Raw genomic sequence first — 22,517 nt, forward strand, 5'->3', positions numbered from 1 at the left:
GTTTTCTGAAAATAACTTTTTAAAAACACCACTTTTTTAAATGATGTTGCTATATACATCGCAACATCTAACATGACATAAATGCTTTCTCGGTTTTAAAGGTATAACAACATATATAGGCTTTCCAGGGCTTGATGTGTTAAATTTGAACGGTTAAAGTTTGCTTTAGTTATTCACACTATTAAAAAAAGAGTACATTAGGTAAAATAGGCTTTTTTTCATGTCTTTTTATCAGCAATATAATTGTAGATTTCACATTTAGATTCAAGTGTTACATGTTTCATTATTACAGATTTGCTGGTGAAATCACAAGAGGATGCAAAGCCTATTGAATTCTACCAAAACCAGCTCCAAACAAATGTTGAGGAGCCGTTCACATGTTTACCTGAAGGGGCAGTCCAACGGACAGATAAGGACGATTTTGAAGATTGCTACACACATGTCAGCATCCTACATATGGACGACACAGAGATCAGCTGTGAGCATGAGGTCAGACAGATGGAGAGGAAGAAAGCATGGCAGGACATCCCGCAGAGTGAAATGGTGATGAAGAAAGCAGGGCAGGAGATCCAACTCAGTGACATCTTTAAACACCCTTCTGGAAAAAACAAACGCATCAGAACAGTGATGTCCATTGGTATTGCAGGAGTTGGCAAAACCTTTCTCGTACACAAGTTTGTCTCTGACTGGGCAAAGAAAAAACATCAACATCCTCACCTCACATTTGTGTTCCAATTCCGCCACCTAAATTTGCTGCAGGGACGAAGGTTTAGTTTGGCACAGCTAATTCATGAATGCATCGATGCAACCAAATGCATCCCAGAGGAAGCTCTTAATGACATCTTCACCAAGCTGCAGAAGTCAGGAACCCCAAATTATGACAACAGCCTCTTCAAACTTCTGTTTGTATTTGATGGTTTAGACGAAAGCATAATTCCGCTGCACTTTGAGACTAAGCCTAAGTCTAACCATGACTGCTCTGATGACTTCTCCCGACCCGTCCCACTGGAAGAGCTTCTAGTAAACCTCATGAAAGGGAAACTGCTTCGCTGTGCTCACATCTGGATAACCACCCGCCCTGCTGCAGCCAAACAGATCCCTTCTGAGTTTGTTAATATGTTGATGGAGGTGAAAGGGTTCACTGATGCCAAGAAGGAGGAGTACTTTAGGAAGAGATTCAGTGATGAGAAGCTGGCCAGCAGAATCGTCTCACACTTGAAGACATCAAAGAACCTCCACATCATGTGTGAAATCCCAGTCTTCTGTTGGATCACTGCCACCGTTCTCCGTGACATTCTGAGAGACGAGACAGGCCAGCTGCCCAAGACCCAGACTGAGATGTACTGCTCCTTCCTGATGGTCCAGACAAAGAGGAAGAAGCAGAAGTATGAAGAGACACATGAAGGAAAACATGAACCAAAGATCTCTCTTTGGTCACTCTTTGATTCTTTCTCTCTCTCAAAGAGAGAGGGAAAGGATCAACAGCAGCTCATGAAGACTGACAGGGAAGTTCTTCTGAAGCTGGGCAGGCTGGCGTTTGAACATCTGGAGAAAGGCAGCATCATTTTCTACCAAGAAGACCTGGAAAAATGTGATCTTGATGTGAAAGCAGTCTCAATGTACTCAGGAATGTGCACAGAGATCTTCAAAGGAGAGAATGTGAATTTCCAGAGAATTGTCTATAGCTTTGTTCATCTGAGCATCCAGGAGTTTCTGGCTGCAGTCTACCTGTTCCACTGTTTCACACAGAGGAACAGGAAGGTACTGAAGACATTCCTGGGAGGCAGTGTCAGATCCTTGGATGTCTTCCTGAACAGAGTCATGGTAAAAGCCCTAGAGAGTGACAATGGTCACATGGACCTCTTTGTCCGTTTCCTTCATGGTCTCTCACTGGAGTCCAACCAGAGTCTGTTAGGAGGCCTGCTCGGTCTGACAGAGAACAGTTCAGAGAGCATCCAGAGAGCCATCAACAACCTGAAGGAGATGACCACTGGAAGATACTCTCCTGAGAGAATGATCAACATCTTCCACTGTTTGATGGAGATGAACGACCACTCAGTATTTCAAGAGATCCAACAGTACCTGAAGTCAGGGGACAGATCAAAGACAGAACTGTCTCCAGCCCAGTGTTCAGCTCTGGCCTTCATGCTGCAGATGTCAGAGGAGGTTCTGGATGAGTTGAACCTGGACACGTACAACACATCATGGATGGGGCGACAGAGACTGATCCCAGCTGTGAGGAACAGCAGAAAGGCTCGGTTAGTAGTCATGTGGATAGAAAATGTATTAGAACAGAGTAAATCTAACTTTACACCACTACTATAACTAGAAATGATGGTAAACATAAAACATTGGACCCCACTTTGGGTCCTTGAGGAGTTCTAGGCGGTCCACATCAAAATAAGGAATGGTTTAAACACTTTAAACCTATTTTATACTTCAGCTGTTTATACTTCAGCCGATCTACAAGCTCATAATGTCTCGCTACGCGTTGTGAGCTTGTAGATCAGCTGTTTCTTCTTTCTCTTTTTTCTTTCTTTTTTACTTGCATTATTGAGAAAAATGTTGAATAACTTTGACATTTTTAACAGCGTATTATCTTCTCTTATGGTCGTCCCTGACACAAAATATTTTCAGATGGGGTCAAATACATAGAATGTTCTTGACTATTCTGGAACCTGAGCATGTGTATGTGTGCACATTCCCAGACAGCACAAACACTCTTCCTCTTAGTTTGAACATGAAATGTCACGTTCGTTTATTCAAGATTCTGGAGTGTGAAACTGTAAATACAGAAAAATGATCATGTCATATTTCAACTGACAAATATTACAATGAACTATGACATAAATGCAAAATACAAAGCCTGAATGAGCTTCTCTGGGACTATTGAAATCATCATGATTTTACTACAAATGTTTTTAGTCTAACAAATGATGAAATAATATGTGAGCGGGTACAGTGCTTTAGGCAGCAAGGGGGCATTTTTCATTTTTCATTTTATTACAGATTGTTGAAGTACAGAATATAAGCTTTCATATGATGTATCATTCATTGAAATTGGAACACATTTGAAGAAGATGTGATCATTTGAATCTTGTCATCTTTAATAGTCTAAACTGAGATAATCCCTTGTAAAGAATTTCCACTTTCTAGCACCTCTCAGCTCCAGGTAATGGGCGTGAACAATGGGTAATTTATTCAACCTAGCCACTCCTCTAACCACTCCCCCATTTTCGGATTTTTACTGTGGAAAGCAACTAAGTACATTTACTCAAGTACTGTACTTAAGTACATTTTTTTAGGTATTTTATACATAGGCTATTTGAAAATAGCCGCTCTACAAGCTCACAATGCGCATTGCAACGTGTTGTGAGCTTGTAGATCAGCTATTTTCAAACATTTGAGTACTTTTACATTAGGTACTTTAAGTATATTTTGATGCCAATACTTTTGTACTTTTACTTTGCTTGAACGTAACATTTTGAGCACAGGCCTTTTACTTTCTATATTGTGGTGTTGCTACCACCAAGTGCTTCTTCCACCACTAAATTTGACCCACTGGTAGTCGACTATAGTCGAGGTTTACCTACTAATGATAAAGACACGCACAAGCTAGGTACTGGATTAACTCCAACCTGGTGTTTGCACTCTCCATTTACAACCCGTACATCTACAGAAACGTTCAGATTTCAAATATAAAGTCCTTACCTCATGACAACGGATGTTACCATTCACTTCGGGTGGGTCTAAGTACCCGTATCTTCCATATTGTTCAATAAAAAGCATTTTAATCCGATCGGCGGCCATTTTCTCATAGAGTTATAACGTATCAGGAGTGCAATACCCCCCCCAACCGATACGGCCGCGTAGTTGAAAAAAAAAACGGAGATGGCCATCAATCGGATCAAAATGCTTTTTATTTAACAATACGGAAGATACGGGTACTTATGAGGGCCCGTACATAATTATAACACCCGTGGTCATGAGATAAGAACTTTATATTTGAAATCTGAACGTTTATGTAGATGTACGAGTTGTAAATGGAGAAATGCAAACACCAGGTGTACGTTCTGCCATGACGCTTGGCGACGAGCTAACAATGCTAAAGCTCCTAGCCTCGTTACTCCACTGTTGTTTTGGCCACATCTTCAGTGAAATACTTCCATACGAACGTCGAGCGGCCTGTTGTTTAGCTGGGGCTGACCTCACCTAGCTGCTGTGTTCGCTACAATCTTATATTGTTTATACAACTAGATTCTGTCCCGAAAAAGACTAACGCAAATGGCCGCTTCCTAGCCCTGGTCCAGAGCGTTAGTGAGATTATTTGTATTTACTCCACTGCGCCCTCTACAGATCTGGACAATTTGAACTTACCATTAACCAAATCTGTAGAGGGCACTGTGGAGTAAATTAAAATAATTTCCGTCTTGCGGACATTTTCTGCCCAAAAAGTGTATTTTACAGAGTAGCTGGGGTGCTGAGAGGCTTCCCACCTCCGAGAATAGACTTTCAACAACACAAAACAGCCTTTGTTTCAGTGAGTAGCGAAATGGTTTTGATTATTTTCACTACTCTTGAGTCTTCCAGGGCGTTAGAGGGAACTCACTAACGCTCTGGACCAGGGTCCACCGTGGTGAAGTTAGTTTCAGCCTCAGTTTGAATATTCACCCAGTGGATATTACTCCAGTAAAGTAAAATACCTCAAAATTGTACTTAAGTACAGTACTTGAGTAAATGTACTTAGTAACTTTACACCACCACAGAGAGGAGCGAAACTGATGGGCGGGGATTAGGCTTGTAACCGGAGTACAATGCCTAGCTATGACCAATCGAAACCTCTCGGGTTAGCAACTCTCTACCAAACTCTCCGCCCACAGGACTCACAAACAGGCACACAGACTAGCAGAATAGGAGCCTACTTTACTATACAAATTTAACCATTTAATGACGTTAAAACGGATATCTGTTGGGATTGAAAGCTTGCTCGACATTCGAACTGTGTTAATATGGAAAAAAACGAAAATCAGCCAAAAAAAAAAAAAGTTATTTTGCTTAGTTTCTACCGTTTCTCATCTCGCGAGTTGATGCCCGAAACACCAGGCCTGCTCACATATCACATGAAAGTCTCTTTTTTAGAAGAATAACTTTAAACAAACACAAATGAAGTAACAATCTAAGGTTACTCACAAACAAAGCTTCCTTGAGGTCTGAACAGAGTTAAGGGTGTGGCTAATCCCCCTTGATTACTACCACAAGGTGTTGCTGATGCACACTTGATTAGAGGACTACTGATCATAGGACTTGAGGTCATGATGACCTCTAATAATCACATAAGGTTATATTCCCTTGTCAGCCTGTAGAAGGCGCTAAAACATGGAAAATAAAAGCATGTAACATAAGAACAACGTTTGAGAGCCACAAATGTAAAAGATACAATAATAACCTTATAATTGTACCGTATTTAAATCCTGTCTGGGTCTCACATAGTGACTGGTAGACGAATCCACAGAGCGCTGTAGTTGCTTGTAGTTGCACAATCATTATTGCGGTGTCAGACACATTTACCTGCTATTTTACTAGCTAAATACTCTGGGCGATACAAAGTCACTTGTTCACATTGGAAGTGTCAAATTGTTTATAATGTTCTGCTGCACCACAATTGCACACACACACACACACACACACACACACACACACACACACACACACACACACACACACACACACACACACACACACACACACACACACACTGTTATAGAAATATTAATAATAATAATATTCCATTCAGGTGAAGTTTTAGATCATGTATTAGGAAGACATGTATCATAATCATATTCATGTATATACGCCAGGAGATTTATAGAATGACAAATCAATAGACATTTTATTACCTACATGTTGATAGTTATCTTACAGAATAGTATTTCTGCTTGTTTGGGTTTGAGAGTTCTTCTCTCATTCTTCTAAAATTTAGTATATGTGATTTTTTTTTAATCTGGTTGGACGTTAAATCTCAGATTTCCAAGGCAAAGGGCCCTTAGCACTCAGGCTATTTTTTATGGGTGGATACGAATATTAATACTTCTCTCCCTTCTAAACGTTAAAACTCCAGAGATTATGCAGTCAAAACAAATATTTCCACATTTATGGCCAATGCCCAGTTGACTACTTTTTTTTTTTTAGATATCAGCTTTTATCTAAAATTCCTATATTAATTAATTCAGATTGGTATATCAAACATATCACATGAAACATATTACAGAATAATAGATCTGGTTGTTTTAGGTTTGAAAGCTTTGAAAGCCTATCACTCACAATGTCAAATATATATCTGTTTGTATGTTAATCTCTGTTTCTCACGGCTGAGGGCTCCATTATCATCACGTGGAATTTGCTACCAAATGGAATTTTCATCATTCGGGCATTTTCGCTACATGGAATACAAATCTCACCCTTCTAGACGTTGACATGCCAGAGATTAGGCATAACGAACAAATATTTTCAGTTAGATATAGTTTTCCAGTCTTCATGGCTCTTTCCACCATCTTCACTTGGCATACGGGTCCATTTGGTTTACATTTCTGACAGTGATCTCCACTGGGCTGGTGGTTCCCCTGTTCAGTGGCTCTCAAATGCTCTCTGTGGCTCTCTGTGGCTTGGTCCTCCTGCTGTGGCAAAGTCTCTTGTTGTTTTGACATGGTGTCGATTTCGTCACCTCTACTGCTGCATGGTGACAGTGGCGACACTGTTGGTGCTGAAGCTCTGCTACTTCCCTTTGTCATTTGAAGCTTGTGGTTCCCTTGTTGTCATCACAGACAAGATCGGTCTGCGAGGTTCCAATCGTGTAGACCTTGTTGAAGAAGATCATCAGAAGTTGATTCTGCATAGCTTGCTTCTGTAGCGGTCTCCTCTTTGTCCTCCATCGTCTGGATCTGGTACGGATCCGCTTTGGAAAAAATCTTCTTCCCAAAAAGTCCTTTTGATCAAGTATCCATAATCATAGTGTTTATGATGATGAAATATTGATCACATCCTCGTCGCCAATTGTTATAGAAATATTAATAATAATAATATTCCATTCAGGTGAAGTTTTAGATCATTTATTAGGAAGATTTCAGCAGAGCAAACAGCATACAGATCAGACAGGAAGCCTCCTGAAGTGTCATATGCGACACCTTTTATACACAAAGATCTCTCCCCTAAATGTAGATAAATATAAACAGGCTATACTAAGTAACAGTACCATAGAGCTGACTGGTTAAATTAGCAATGACCATGTATAGTATCACAGGACAAATTAAATGCTGACACAGAGCATATGTGGAAATAGACCTTTGTATCAGTTGTTGAATGACAGGAACAGAAGCTGTGAAAAGAACCCTGCTGTGTGGCTACCATTCTAGGGCCAAATACAAATACAGATAGATACATAAATGATAGAAGAACAGGTTGGCATTCTGAAATATCCATTACAACACACACACACACACACACACACACACACACACACACACACACACACACACACACACACACACACACACACACACACAACAGAGAAGCATAGACTATAACCATGCTGTTAAGAATAAATAAAGCCAAGTTACTTACCTTTCTTTGGTGTGAACTGTGAAGAATGATGTTTCAAACAAATAAATATCCATTGAACCGTGAGTGTGTAGGCACCACCTGTATGAGCCTCATTCATTGTCATGCACATGCACACGCGCGCAGCACCGTTTTTGGTTACTTTATTTCTGGGTTAGGGTTATGTTATTTAATTCATATTTTTGCCTGATTTTACCGATTTATTATAAAAAATATATATATTTGTATTTATTTTTGCAAAATCGATTGGGTGCACCAGGTCCACCCATGGCTGCACCCCTGATACACATGATGAAAACAGAGCTGTATTGTCCAACTTGACCATACTGTACAACAAAGTACTCTAAAAACAGAACACCCGTGATGCAAGCTTGTGTCTGCTATTTTTGTGCAGTATTTGAACATTGTTTTTATACTTTTTTTAAGACAAATGTTCTCTTCTGGGGGTCCCTGGCACAAAACATTTTCAGATGGGGGTCCATGGCTAAAATCAAATGCATTAAACTATTTTGAAAATAGCAGATCTACAAGCTCACAACGCGTCATCGCTTGTGAGCTTGTAGATCGGCTATTTTCAAAAAGCCAAAGTTTAAGTAAGGCTGAAGCGGTTGTATGTTTTGTCATAATAATTAAAATCTACAAAGTAACTAGTAGTAACTAAAGTTTTCAAATAATTGTAGTGGAGTAAAAGTATGATATTTGCCTCTGAGATGTATTGGAATAGAAGTAAAGATATTGCAAATTGGAAATACTCCAGTCAAGTAAAAATACCTTAAAATTATACTCAACTGTACTTGTACTGTCAGCATTAGATTAATTACTCACCTTCTGCAAAGATGACGAAAGAGAACACACTTTGTTCCATAGGCCCACATTGTCTTGGTTTCAGAGAGCATGGTGGTAAATATGAACTTTTGCCCGAAAGTCTTTATATTCCATAATGTCCCACGACCGTGTTATTTACTTTTTACTCAAGCTAAGCATGGAGTTTGAGAACGTAGGCTTCGACGCACGTTAGTCAAGCGGCCCCCAGAAATCTGGTTTCCTTTCAAAATTATGTGCATTTCAAAATAAGAGTTTAAAAAAAAATCTATACTTGTAATGTTACAATTCAACACACGTTTTATTTTGAAATCATACTACTGCAAGTAGAAGTACCCAGGTAGCCTAGTTGAAACTAGCCTGGTATCCAGCCTGCTTCGCTACGTTCGGCGGACTTTTTTTTCTCTCTTCGCTTCTCAGTCTGGAGAGCGTCCTATCTCCAAGGGAGGCGGGACATGCCAAAAGCTTCGAAACCTACCGTGGCTTCTGATTGGTCTGTGGTGCGGGGCGGGACAAAAAAAAACAGTGTGATCGTTGTGATTCGTCATTCGTTTGAACAACATCCAATCAGCAACGACGTTGCCCAACGTAACATATGTAGTTCCAGTGTAGTTCTGCAAAACGAGTCAATAGGGTGCTCTCCAGACTGAGAAGCGAAGAGAGAAAAAAAAGTCCGCCGAACGTAGCGAAGCAGGCTGGATACCAGGCTAAGTTGAAACTACTTCACGCTATTGGAATGAAAGCAGCAGCTTATATGGAACAGGGGGAGAAAAAAAAAAGTCAGACACTTCCAATGTGATCAAGTGACCTAACTTGATGCACACCTGTGACACTTTGTATCTGTCAGAGCATTTAGTTAGTAAAATAGCAGATGAAGAAGCCGTTTCCACACCACAACAGGAGTCTTGACACCACAGCTATGATTGCGCCACCTACAGGGCTCTGTGGATTTGTCTATAAATAAAGACCAGTAAAAGCCAGGTAAAAAACAAGACTCTAAAACCCTGCTAGTTACACCCAACTGGACCAGCACTCACTAGTTCGGTTAAAAAAAAAAAACTAAGCAAGGGGCACGGTGGCGCAGTCGGTAGCGCTGTCGCCTCACAGCTAGAAGGTCCTGGGTTCGATTCCCGCCGGGGACGCTGTGGGCGCTGGGGGCGTGTCTTCTCCTCCGCGTCATCAGCGCCCATACCCTAGGTGGGGTTGGTGAAAGGGCCTACTCTGTGTGGAGTTTGCATGTTCTCCCCGTGTCTCCTAGGGTAGTTAATACCCTCACAAAAACATGTAGTAATCCTGGTCACTATACTGCCTCCCCCTGGTCAGCCGGGGCGCCTGATGGAGGGGAAGGGAACTGGTTGGGAAACATGTTCCTTCCACGCGCTACGTCCAACCAGGGAAACTCCCCCCTGTCAGGTGATAAGAAGGTCAGTTGGCTCTCATGCATTGAAGGAGGCATGAGCTCGGCCCTGGCCTCCATAGGTTGGTGGGGGAGTGTAGTGCCCAGGATCACTTAGCAAATTGGCACCGGGTGAAAAAAGGGTTACAAAATCGAGGGATAAAAATTATTTAAAAAAAAAAAAAAAAAGTGGTGCTAGAGTAGAGGTCATGGGGTCAGTAAAAGCAGTAGGTTTAATCCTGTGGGGAGAATGAATGTGATCAACAAGTTTCATGACAATCTGACCAGTACATTCAGAAATGTTGTGTGACAGTGAACGTTATGACCTAATGGTGGCGCTACAGGAAATACTATTTGGTCACTAAAACCAGTAGGGGTCATCCTCTGGGAAGCATGAAGGAGAACAGTCTTTATTTATTTTTTCAAAATACGTAGTTTATGATATGTTTATGTAAGCTCACAATGTTCTGTGTTGCGACGTGCTATGAGCTTGTAGATCTGCTATTTTGGTTGAATGTTCAGTAGAACAGGGTCACCTGACCACATGGTGGCGCTCTACCTTACCATATGTGCAACATTTCTTACTAGAGAGAGAATCTCTTAGAGTTAACTTCATTGACAGTAAATGTGGAATAATGTGTTTGATCATCTCTGATTTTACATTTCATCTTTACAGACTTGCTGGCTGTGGGTACCTCCTCCAACAGACACACTGGGAAGTTGTGTCTTCAGCTCTCAGCTCTAATCCTTCACATCTAACAGAACTGGACATCAGTGGGATCAAACTGAAGGATCCATTCATGGAGATTCTCTCTGCTGGACTGAAGAGTCCACATTGCAGACTGCAGACTCTAAGGTCAGATTAATTTACCACCATTATTGTTATATTTTACAATTTATTATTATTATTATTATTATTATTATTATTATTATTATTATTATTATTATTATTATTATTATATTGTTTATGTATTTTTTGGTGCTTTTCATGCCTTTATTTATTGCGGTTCTAAAACGTTTTCATGTCAAGGACCCTCAAAATGATTTTGTATGTATTTGGCTGCAGACCCCCATCTAAAAAATATTTTGTGCCAAGGATTTTTCAAAAATAGCAGATCTACAAGATCATAGTAGATCTACAAGATCATAGATATCTAAATAGCAGATCTACTTGTAGATCTGCTATTTAGATCTGCTACCCCCTGGTACCCCCCCCCCCCCCCCAAAGGACCCCACTTTGAGAACCAATGACGTATAGTACAGCAGGTAGACAGGAAATGGGGAGAGAGAGATGGGGAGTGACACGCAGCAAAGGCAGTCGGGATCAGGATTTGAACCCGCGATGCGCTGTCAGGCTACATTGGAGCCTAGGGACTGCTACGCCAGCGGCCCAGGACTGTTTTATCATTTATTATGTGATTATAACATGAATACTGTGGTGAGACTTTATTTGAAGAGTGTGAATAAGGTTGAAATCATGGTAACCCACACTGACTAGAATAATGATAAGGTACAGTGACTACAGTATGTGATCCATCATGGCTGCTAGGGAATGATCACATCAGTTATGGAATCATTTGACTGTCAAACTGGTGTAAACACAGACTGGAAGGTTTGCTGGTTCCTCAGCCCACCAGCACCAGCAGTCTGATCAATTATGATCACTGTTGTGTCTGTAAGAGTTTCAGAGTAAAACAGTCCATTACTCTGAAATGTTGAAAACTGTCTCCTGTCTGTTTCCTATGAGTTAAGTTTTTTTTTTCACATTTCTAACGACACAGAAAGTCACAGAAATCAAAACTGCTACATGCATGTTGTTGAGAAAAGTATTTTACATTTAATACATTAATTAATCTATAATATTTATTAAATGATTTGTATTATCTGTATATTTATCTAGCTATCTGTCTATCTTATGTGTGTTGTTTCCCACAAGGCTTACCACACTGCTAGTTTTGCAACAGTAAGCTGACTGCAGTCCTTTTAACAAATCATATACTTTTGCAGTCGATGTTTCTCGACAATCGGCCTGCGGTTCTCATAGTTAATAGTTTTCCATAACACCTGGTGCTAGCTTCAGGCTAAAGTTGGCTAGTTTGAGCTAATGTAAATTGATTTGCTTGTTATTAGTAAAACATTCAGGCTGTCTATAGGACTGTGTGTGTGTACTGTTTACACACGCAGTCCTATAGACAGCCCTTGAAAAAGGGGCTTTATATTTGTTTATATTTATACCCCTACCCAGGAAAGGGGGCTGTGGAAAGGGGGCGCACCTGTAAAAAACACATGTAATCTGTGTCATGCACAACACATACACAGTCCAATTGGATGTGTTTATATCCAATTAATTCTTGTTTGACTGGACAGGGGAAGCTAGTGAAAAAGTGAAACGTACATGCAGAGAAATGTGTTCTCTTTCGTGGTCGAGACTGGCTCTCCACTACATATTATTCAATATGTACGGGAACTGACCCCCAGGGGCAGTGCTCGTGGATACTCTTTAAGACACATCATCTATGGTGGCCCTGCCCTGATTTGTAATCAGTGGGGTATTTAAGCCCCACCCAGGCAGAGCCACTTTGATTCTTTGATTTCCACGAGTGCAGACGCTTTGTGGGCTCAGTTTAAGACGAAAACAGTACAGAACGGGTGTTTGGCAGCGTGGTCCACTTACCTTTGGTAGAGAGCAGGTCTGGCGAGGCTCCTCTCGGGACGCTTCGCTGTCATATTTCACACCAACAAAAGTACATTCCTGGCGTGCGGCGTGCGCCCTGGTTCCTATTCTGACCCAGTCAGAGGGCGGATCAGGGCAGCTGCTGTTCTGCTCGAGTGACCAAGTGGAGAGCCGTCTGTCGACAGACAAGAGGGCAGTGTGGCGCTAGGTCAGGAGTTCTCCTGCCAGTCACTGCACTCGTTGCAATTCTGACTTTGTATGAGTATTAAATATACAAATAAATACTTTCACGGTAAATAAGTGAAATAAAGATAAAGAGACACTTGGCTCTGCTCATATACTGATAGAGTAAGTGTATTAATATACGAAGTATATGAGTATACAAATATTCGAGTATTGAGTATATAAGTGTATGGGTATACAAATACTTACGTTTACGAATATATACCTATTTATTTAGTTATATAGATAAGCATACATGGCTAAAATAATATAGCAAACATGGCCAGCCCAGCGCCCCACGTCTGTCTGGGCTGTGGGCGGCCACGATAGATGTATGCTTTGCTTGGGGATGGATCATGCGCGCACGGGCAGTGGACCCCTCTGCGTGCATGAATTGCTTATCCTGCCGGCGGTCGTTTTCTCTCCAACCCACGAAGCGGGGGGCACCATATATGGTGTGTTGCACGGCGGGGCCGTCCACACCTAGGTGCAATTCTGCATTGTGGCGCGCGTTTCCACAACAAGGAAAGAGTTTGGAGTAGAAATGTCAGAGTCTTCGTGTTGGAGCGCCTCAGTGCGGCTGCAGAGTTCAGGTGCAACCTCTTCCAGGGGAAGATGGAGACACTAGAAACTCTGCTGGAGACACAAGACAAACTGCTGGACATTGAGTTTGATATGGGCATCCATCCTAACAAACAAAATGTATGTATATGTACAAAGTATATATGTATTATATATATACATATGGAAAATTGGCAAAAAATCCTGGTGGTCTTGTTTCCATTGGAGGTCCTTGCCAGCTAAGGCTAAGCAGGCCGTGTGCCTGTTGGTTAGAGGCAAGCCGTTTCCACTACGACCCAACAGACTGAACGTCCCAGGGTGGCAGAGCCGCACCACACGAGCGTATTGGTGCCAGGTTCGGCGGCTTCTGCGTTCAGGTGTAATAACGCACTATACGGCGGATCGCTGACGGGGTCAGTTCACGCGACCGTGGTGTAGTTCTGTCTGTCGATCTGCCAGTGACACAGACAGGACGTGCTGGTCTGTCGTACACAGACTGGGCGGCCAATCCCCGGACATTATAGCCCGCTATGTGGCGTATCACCGGTTGGGTCGGTTTACGCGTCCGTGGCGGAGTTCCGTCAGTGGAGGCGCGCTGGTGTCTGTCGAACGCAAACGCAGCATTATACCCGCGGCCATTATAGCCCGCTTTACGGCGTATTACCGATGACGTCGGTTTACGCGTCCGTGGCGGGTCTGCCAGGGGTCCCCTGAATCAGTCACTGCTCGCTATACAGCGTATTGCCGACCGGGTCGGTTTACACGGCTGTGGCGTAGTTCACTGGAGAACAGTGTTCGGTGATACCAGCGGAGGGCATCCGTACTGTCAGGGGCGAGCGGGGCGCATCATATATGGTGTGTTGCACGGCGGGGCCGTCTACACACCTAGGTGTAATTCTGCGTGGTAAATCCGGTCATCGGTGTGAAGCCACGGAGTAAGCTCCTTACTCATCCCGAGAATGCACAGAGCCATGGCTATCCGGACGCAGCTAGCCAACACAGAGGCTACTCCGTCACTGTATCAGCGCGCGCTTACGCGGCGCTTGCGTGACCTTAATAGCCCTGACCTTTATGGAGTATGGCTGCTCTCCGGCCGGTGAGGCGCCATCGGTGGCGGTCCTAGTCCAAGCTGCGGCAGGAGGACCGAGCTTGTCCGATGAGGCGGCCTATTGAGCCATCGGCCATGTTAGGCCAAGAGGCCAGTGCCCGGCTACAACGAGCTAAGGGAGGCTCGTGGATGTGCACGGGAGGTGATGGCAGGAATGCTCCGGCGGGGCTGTGAGCAGCTTGCCGAAGTAATAGAGTACTTTCTCCACCACTGGTGTGGACAGTCATTATGGCCTGCTTTACGGCGTATCACCGATTGTGTCGGTTTACACGTCCGTGGCGTGGTCCCGTCAGTGGGAACACTGGGTGGGGCGTACTGGTGGTCTGTTGGAACACACATAAAGCAGCCATTAGAGCCCGCTATACATGGTGGTCTGTCGAACACAACCTGGGCGGCCATTATAGCCCGCTATGCGGCGTATCACCGACTGGGTCGGTGTACGCGTCTGTGGAGGAGTTCTGTCGTGGATCTGGTCTCAGTGACGCAAGACAGAACGCGCTGGGTCTGCCAGGGGTCCCCTGAATCAGTCATTGCACGCTATACAGCGTATCGCCGACTGGGTCGGTTTACAGCTGTGGCGTAGTTCGCTGGAGAACCGGGTTTGGTGATTCCAGCGGAGCACATCCGTACTGTCAGGGACAAGCGGAGCGCAACATATATGGTGCGTTGCCGCTTCCACTCCAGCCCAACAGACTAAACGTCCGTGGGCGACGGAGCTGTGAGAGCCAAGCTCCACCACTGGTGTGCTATGGCTCCCCCTCTTTACCTGCCCTGCCTGGTTGGACAGGTCTGTAGAGATGGATTTTGTTTTGAGAAGACAACGAGTGTTGGCAGCCTATTGACCAACTGCAGTGTGCAGTTCAGAGAGCGGGCGTGGTAAATCGCCCCTCTTGGGGTTGGTGTTGCGGCTCGTTTGTAGGTGAAACAAACAAGATCCTAAAGGAGAGTAGGTGTAGCCCCCCGCATGTTACAAGGTGCTTGGACGCAGTCCTGGGACCTTGGCGTTGGGAGAGCCTCCGCATCCAAGATTGGATGACCGGCTGGTGCGTGCTTGCTCAGAGGAGCAGTGCCACAACGATGTGGCCAGGCTCCGGCGGCACTTGGGCACTGAGGCCGGCGCCTCGACAAGAGAGGTTGCAGGCTCGGCATGGGTTAGAGGCCAGAGCAGGGACTTTGTCCCTTGCTCCAGTGGGACTCGCCCAGATTTTCAGTTGAGGGCCAGGTTGACCTGGAGGCTGTACCTATGCCCTTTGGGGCTGATGGCAGCCACGGCACACATTGTGCCCCCGGCTCTCCTGAACATGCGGCCAGTATGGATTGGGTCAATCCCTGCATTCCACCCTATAGCCTGATCGGAGTACGAGTCAGTCTTGAACTGCACCCTTCCCACCCCCGCAGGGCAGTGAAGCAGGGTTGCAGTCACTGTTGGGCCCTGTCAGGGTCTTGGAAGTGTGTATGGACCTAACTGCCTTGGGCAGATGGTCTCCAAGGCTGGGCTCCCTCAATGGGTTGAGAAACAATCCAGCAGGCGTATAGGTGGGCAGACAGGCCAGCCCCTCTATCTGAGATCTGTGTGACGGCTCCTGTTTGACGCCGTACATTCCTTGTCATTTACAGTCATGCACCATACGGGCGTATTGCTGGCGGAGTCAGCTAACGCGTTCGGGTATGTAGTCCCGTCAGTGCGGTGACACAGTGGAGCATGCAGAGACTGTCAGGGGTGAGCAGAACGCACCATACGGGTGTGCTACGGCATGGCCAGTTACGCACCTGAATGTAGTTCTGCAGGGCGGAAGCCGGCGTGGTCGTGTGAGCCACGGAGTGAGCTCCCTCCTCATCCCAAGAGAATTGTGTCGCTGCGCTGGGGATCAGCCAGTGACACGACGGTCCCAAACAAGGGCAACATGTAAATTACCCAGTTGCCGAAGGGGGCTCGTGGCCCTCTCACGGTAGGCCAGCAGTCCCCCCACAGGAGGTGGTACCGTGTGCCTTCAGTGCCTTGCGGCATGGGGCATCTGAGCCTGTGAACACTTGGGCTGCAATGGCTTCTCTCGAGGCAGCATTCCTGCTGTTAACTTCTCAGCTACAAGAATGTCCCTGTCGTGCATGAGAGATGCTGACGCTTCCTACATGGCAATGCTTGGGTGGTGCTGGTGTCAATCCCTGCATTCCACCTTATGGCCTGATCAGAGTACGAGTCAGTCTATTGAACTGCACCCTTCCCACCCCCTCAGGGCAGTGGAGCAGGGTTGCAGTCACTGTTGGGCCCTGTCAGGGCCTTGAAAGTGTGTATGGACCTAACTGCCTTGGGCAGATGGTCTCCAAGGCTGGGCTCCCTCAATAGGTTGAGAAACAATCCAGCAGGCGTATAGGTGGGCAGGCAGGCCAGCCCCAACAGGAATGTGTGCACATTCCACACAAGGCCTCGCTACCTCATGGGCTCCTGGCGAGGTGCCCCTCTATCTGAGATCTGTGTGATGGCTCCTGTTTGACGCCGTCCGCATTTATCAGGTTCTACTGCATGGGTGTGGTAGCCAGCACCCCTATCACTGAGTGTGTGCTGGGCTCCGCAGCAGGACATGGCCTTCACCAGTCGTATCTGCAAGGAGAATTGTGGAGTTGCAAGCTCTGTCAGTCCATGAGGAGCTTTGCAGGTCTAGGCCCAGATGATGGGGGAGCAGTGTTACGCCCCATCCTGGCCTTTCTCCCCAAAGTTCTCTCAGAGGTATATCTCAATCTGGTGTTTGAGCTCTGTCCCTCTTTGACATGCAGACAGATGGAGTACAAAGACAGAGTCGGTTCCCACTCTGCCCTGTTAGAGCTTAGTGTCGTACGTCAGGGCCACACAGGCCCACAGAGTAACAGACCAGCTCTTCGGGTGCTGAAGGAGGAGTGCTTGGACCACTGGTAAAGGCTAGGCTGTCCCGCTGGATCACAGAAATGATCCAGCAGGCATACAGGCGGGCAGGAGTACCGGTGCCGCCTAGGTGCGGGCACACTCCACCCGTGGGACGGCGGCCTCCTGGGTGCTGTGGAATGGTGCGTCTCTGACAGAGATCCGCACAGCAGCAACATGGTCGACTCCGTCTACATTCACCCGGTTCTACCGACTGAGCGTGGCAGCCAGCACCCCATTCACGGAGCGAGTGCTGGGCTCCAGGCGGTAGAACAGGTCATACTCACCGTGCCTCCGAGACCCTGGCTCCCGTAGGACGGGCCGGGCTCGGAGTGATGTCGGGCATAGTAAGCTAGCCCTGCGTCTTGCGGGCTAGGTGGCTAATCAGTTGACTGGCCTGTCGCCAGCTGGGCCTAGGTAGCGTTTGCGCCTAGGCCACGAGCATTACATACTTTGTTGGCTGATAGGATTTTGGAGCACGCCTTGGGCTGATACTGCGGGCTTAAACTGCTTCTGGCTGCCGCGGGGGCGGCTGGGTCTGCTTATTTCCTCGCGGTGTGTCTTAGAGAGTTCCCGTACATATTGAATAATATGTAGTGGAGAGCCAGTCTCGACCACGAAAGAGAACGGCTGGTTACATCCTATGTAACCCAGGTTCTCTGAGTGGAGAGACTGGCTCTCCACGAATCAGCCGCTCCGAAATTTGTGTCAATCAAAGTTAATCAAAGTGGCTCTGCCTGGGTGGGGCTTAAATACCCCACTGATTGCAAATCAGGGCAGGGCCACCATATGTGATGTGTCTTAAAGAGTATCCACGAGCACTGCCCCTGGGGGTCAGTTCCCGTACATATTGAATAATATGTAGTGGAGAGCCAGTCTCTCCACTCAGAGAACCTGGGTTACATAGGATGTAACCAGCCGTTTTTTTCAGAGCTGTTGCTGTCATAGAGCTTTATTAAAAACGTTTGCTTGTTCCCAAAGGGTATGTCAGTGACGTTGTTGTGTAACCTATTTAGACCTGAGGCCCATTCTAAAAACGCCTTCTAAATCCTGACCTAAGTTTTCTGAAAATTACAAAACATTATAGCAACAGGAACCCCAAAAGGGGTTCCCGTCCTGAAAGGTATTGTTACAAATAGGGGTTCCCGCCCAAAATGAGTTAATGGTTGTTTGTGGTGAGTGACAGTGTGTATGACTGTGACATCACGAAGAGATCCTTGGAACTCAACACTACAGTAGATACAGTAGATACAGTAGATACAGTGATACAGTAGATACAGTAGATACAGTAGATACAGTGATACAGTAGATACAGTAGATACAGTAGATACAGTGATACAGTGGTTCTCAAACCTATTCATGTCATGGACCCCCATCTGAAAATATTTTGTGCCAGGGACCCCCATACAAGATGTGTTAGGGCTGTCATACAAATAATTGTGATTAGCGAGGAAATGGACATTTTCATTCAAATGTGAATGAAAACCTTTCTCAACATGGAAACGATTATGAAGATTATGCAAATCAATTGTGATTATCCCAAATAATATTGTGATTAGACAATTATGTAATAACAGGAATATTTGCCTGTGACAGGCATAATTGTGTCGTATTTTTTCCCCAAAAATATTCAAATGTTTTCACATTTCACAGATTTTTTATAAATGGCAGATCTACAAGCTCACAATGCATCACGATGTGACACATTGTGAACTTATAGATCTGCTATTTTCAAATAGCCTATGTGTATAGGGCTCAAGTGGATACACTGGGGACCCCCTGAAACCCCCTCACGGACATCTTTGGGTCCCCAGACCCCACTTTGAGGACCAGTACAGTACGAGAACGTGGCGTCACACCATTGAAAGTAATATCTGAAACCCTCTCAAGATGGCGCCAACCTGTCTATTGAACTGGTGGTCACTCGTTCTAAATGGATACATTATCATTTTGGCCATTGCTTAGAAAGAAAGATCAGAAAGCTAATAATACAGGATACCAGTCATGGGGTTATTAAGCTATTAAGATGTTTTTCTTTATTGTATTTGCTTTATTATTTGTTAGTCTAGACAGGCTATGCTATTTTCTGAACATGCAGTATTGTGTGTGAATGATGTGTTACACAAGTTGTATTGTGTTATGCTCTAATTTGAATCTTCAAAATGGGATATATTTTATGATAATACTGTTAGCACAGTCATATCTTAAATCCAATACCTGTAATTGTTACAATAGTTGTTATGTGTTTCCACACGGACCCAGTTGAGGGGAACACACACCAGAGCAGCCAGGCTGACTGAGGCTGACTGTAAATGTTATGCTACGTTCTATGTGAAAGTTTAATAAAGTGAAAGCAGCTAAAAGTGCTTCAACCGTCCATTCTTGTAATATGAGGGGCAAGAATGAAACATGGTGGCAGCGGAAATTGGAAACTTGGAAGTAAGAGAGCAGTACAAAAACCCCCCCCCAAAAAACGGACTTTTGCTGTGCAGCTAACCAGCTAGCCTGTACACAATAACAAGCAGGGAAGACGCTCGTCGGTCGGCCATGGAAGGTTTGAAACCCCCGTCAACATTGTGTTTGGACTCTGGCAATCTTGCAAAGTCATGGAAATCATGGAAAGAGGAGTTTACACTGTACTTGGAGCTTTCTTTGCCAGAGGCAGAAGAAACAATGAAGGTGAAATTGTTCTACTACCTGATTGGAGAGACTGGTAGAGAACTTTGTGAAACTCTGATGAGTGATGTGACTACAGCCAGGAGGACAGTGAAGAACATAATTGAAAAATTCGATGGACATTGCAACCCCAAGGTAAATGAAACAGTGGAGAGATATTGTTTTTTCGTGAGAAATCAAGGACAGGATGAAAACATTGATACATATGTCACTGATTTAATTATCCTATCCAGCACATGCAACTTTGGACAAATAAGAGACTCACTCATACGTGATAGAATAGTATGTGGCATTATTGATTTAGGACTGAGAGAGAGATTGCTCAGGGAGGACAACCTGACATTGGACAACTGTCTACAGTTGTGCAGGGCTACAGAACTGTCACGCGAAAATAGTAGAACCCTTGCAAGACATACAGTGGAGGAGGTGCACATGATGAAACAGACAGCATGGCAGGAGAAGAACACAAACACAGTTTCATGCAAATTATGTGGTAATACACATGAAAGGGACAAGAACTGTGTCCAGCCTTTGGAAAGCGTTGCAAAAAATTTGGCAAAGAAAATCATTTTGCTGTCAAATGTAAAACCACACAGGATAAAGACAAGAAAGGAAGACAAGTACACCAAGTGACTGAACAGGACAGTGAGGAATATGAGGACATATTGAGTGTCACCACTACAGAGATACTGACAGTGACTGGTAAAGAGGCTGGGGATGAGCCAAGAACAGACAGCTTTTCGCAGGGATGCTAATCGGCAAGGAGCTGGTGAAGTTTCAGATAGACTGTGGAGCTAGCTGTAATGTCATCCCTGTGAATCTATTGAGTCCTGAAACTCAGCTGGAGAGCACTAAGACAGTGCTGGTAATGTATAACAAGACAAGGCTGCATCCACTAGGCAAATGCAAGGTGAAGGTGAGAAATCCAAGGAACCAAAAACAGTACCGCCTGGAGTTTGAGGTGGTGAATGAGGACTGTAGACTACCACTGTTGGGAAAGAAGGCAAGCGAAGCCATGAAACTCATTAAAGTACAGTATGAGAACATACTAGCTATTGCCAGTATTGTCACTGAAGTGAAATCAGCCCACGGTGGTCTACACATGCAACAAATACAGAAGGAGTACAGTGATGTGTTCACAGGTCACGGCTGCCTGGAAGGAGAGTACAGGATCGAGATCGACGAGAGGGTGGAGCCGGTGAAACTCCCCAAACGACGAGTCCTGGTTGCCATGATGACTCCTCTCAAGTTAGAGCTGCAGGATCTACAAAGGGGAGAGATCATCACACCTGTGGAGAAAAGCACAGACTGGATAAGTAGTCTTGTCACGGTGCAGAAACCTAATGGCAAGCCAAGAATATGTATTGATCCAAGACCACTGAACAAGGCTCTAAAGCGGAGCCATTTCCCACTTCCTACCATTGAGGACATCCTTCCAGACCTGTCGAGAGCGAAGGTGTTCACAGTCTGTGATGTCAAACATGGCTTTTGGCATGTGAAATTGGAGGAGAAGTCAAGCTATCTATCTACATTTGCTACACCGTTTGGCAGATTTAGGTGGCTCAAGATGCCTATGGGAATCAGCCCAGCACCTGAGATTTTCCAGCGGATGCTGACTCAAGCACTAGAGGGTCTGCCAGGCATCTACATCATAGCTGATGACGTATTGATCACAGGAGAAGGTGATACGCAAGAAAAGGCCTTTAAAGACCATGATGATAAATTGAGACAGTTTCTAAGCAGATGCAGAGAAAAGAATATCAAACTGAATGGATGGACTGAAAATAGTTGTTATGCGTTTCCACACGGACCCAGTTGAGGGGAACACACACCAGAGCAGCCAGGCTGACTGAGGCAGACTGTAAATGTTATGCTACGTTCTATGTGAAAGTTTAATAAAGTGTAAGCAGCTAAAAGTGCTTCAACCGTCCATTCTTGTAATATGAGGGGCAAGAATGAAACAGTAATGACCTAATTAAATTGGTTTAAATACATTATTTTATTGTATTTGTTTGACTAAAACTAATGACTGAAACAGGACTTGAGTTTTCGTCCTCGGTTCTTTCATCTTGACCACACAAACTGAGGTGGGTGTCTATATTCAAATTGCCTAGAGGGTGGGTGGAGGGTGTGCAGCGCACTGTTCCTCTGATCCGCACTAAACTTGGCACCAACATTGATTAGGGGTCTGGCATCACAATAGCCACACCAGGGGCCCCTAACGTGATTTGCGCCGTGTAGCGGCCTGAAAATCTAGTTGAGGAAAATAATCCATTATTACATATCTGTGTGTGATAAAAGTATATGAACCTTTACTTTCAGTAAGTGGTGTGACCCCCTTGTGTAACAATAACTACAACTAAACATTTCTGGTAACTGACGATCAATCCTGTACATGGGCTTGGAGGTCTTTTATTCCATTCTGCTGTACAGAACAACTTAAAGTCAGGACTTTGTCTTTGCCATTCTATAAGACATTAACTTTATTCTTCTTTGTTCCGTCAATGATGGTGTGATGAGGAATGCTCCCTTAGCATAAGTTCTAACA

The 22,517-nt window shown here is 44.7% G+C and overlaps 1 protein-coding gene across 1 annotated transcript in view; it reads left to right on the top strand.

Moving 5' to 3' along the window:
- LOC308101224 (uncharacterized protein) overlaps positions 1-22,517 on the top strand; it is a 63,954-nt gene that overhangs the window by 25,586 nt on the left and 15,851 nt on the right. The window contains exons 7-8 of the mRNA XM_080450610.1: positions 293-2,258; positions 10,509-10,688. Of these exons, the coding sequence (XP_080306736.1) occupies positions 293-2,258; positions 10,509-10,688 (2,146 nt within the window). The remainder of the gene's footprint in view (positions 1-292; positions 2,259-10,508; positions 10,689-22,517) is intronic.

Source organism: Gymnoscopelus braueri, assembly GCF_963280865.1.
Source record: "Gymnoscopelus braueri genome assembly, chromosome: 15".
NCBI lineage: Eukaryota > Metazoa > Chordata > Actinopteri > Myctophiformes > Myctophidae > Gymnoscopelus > Gymnoscopelus braueri.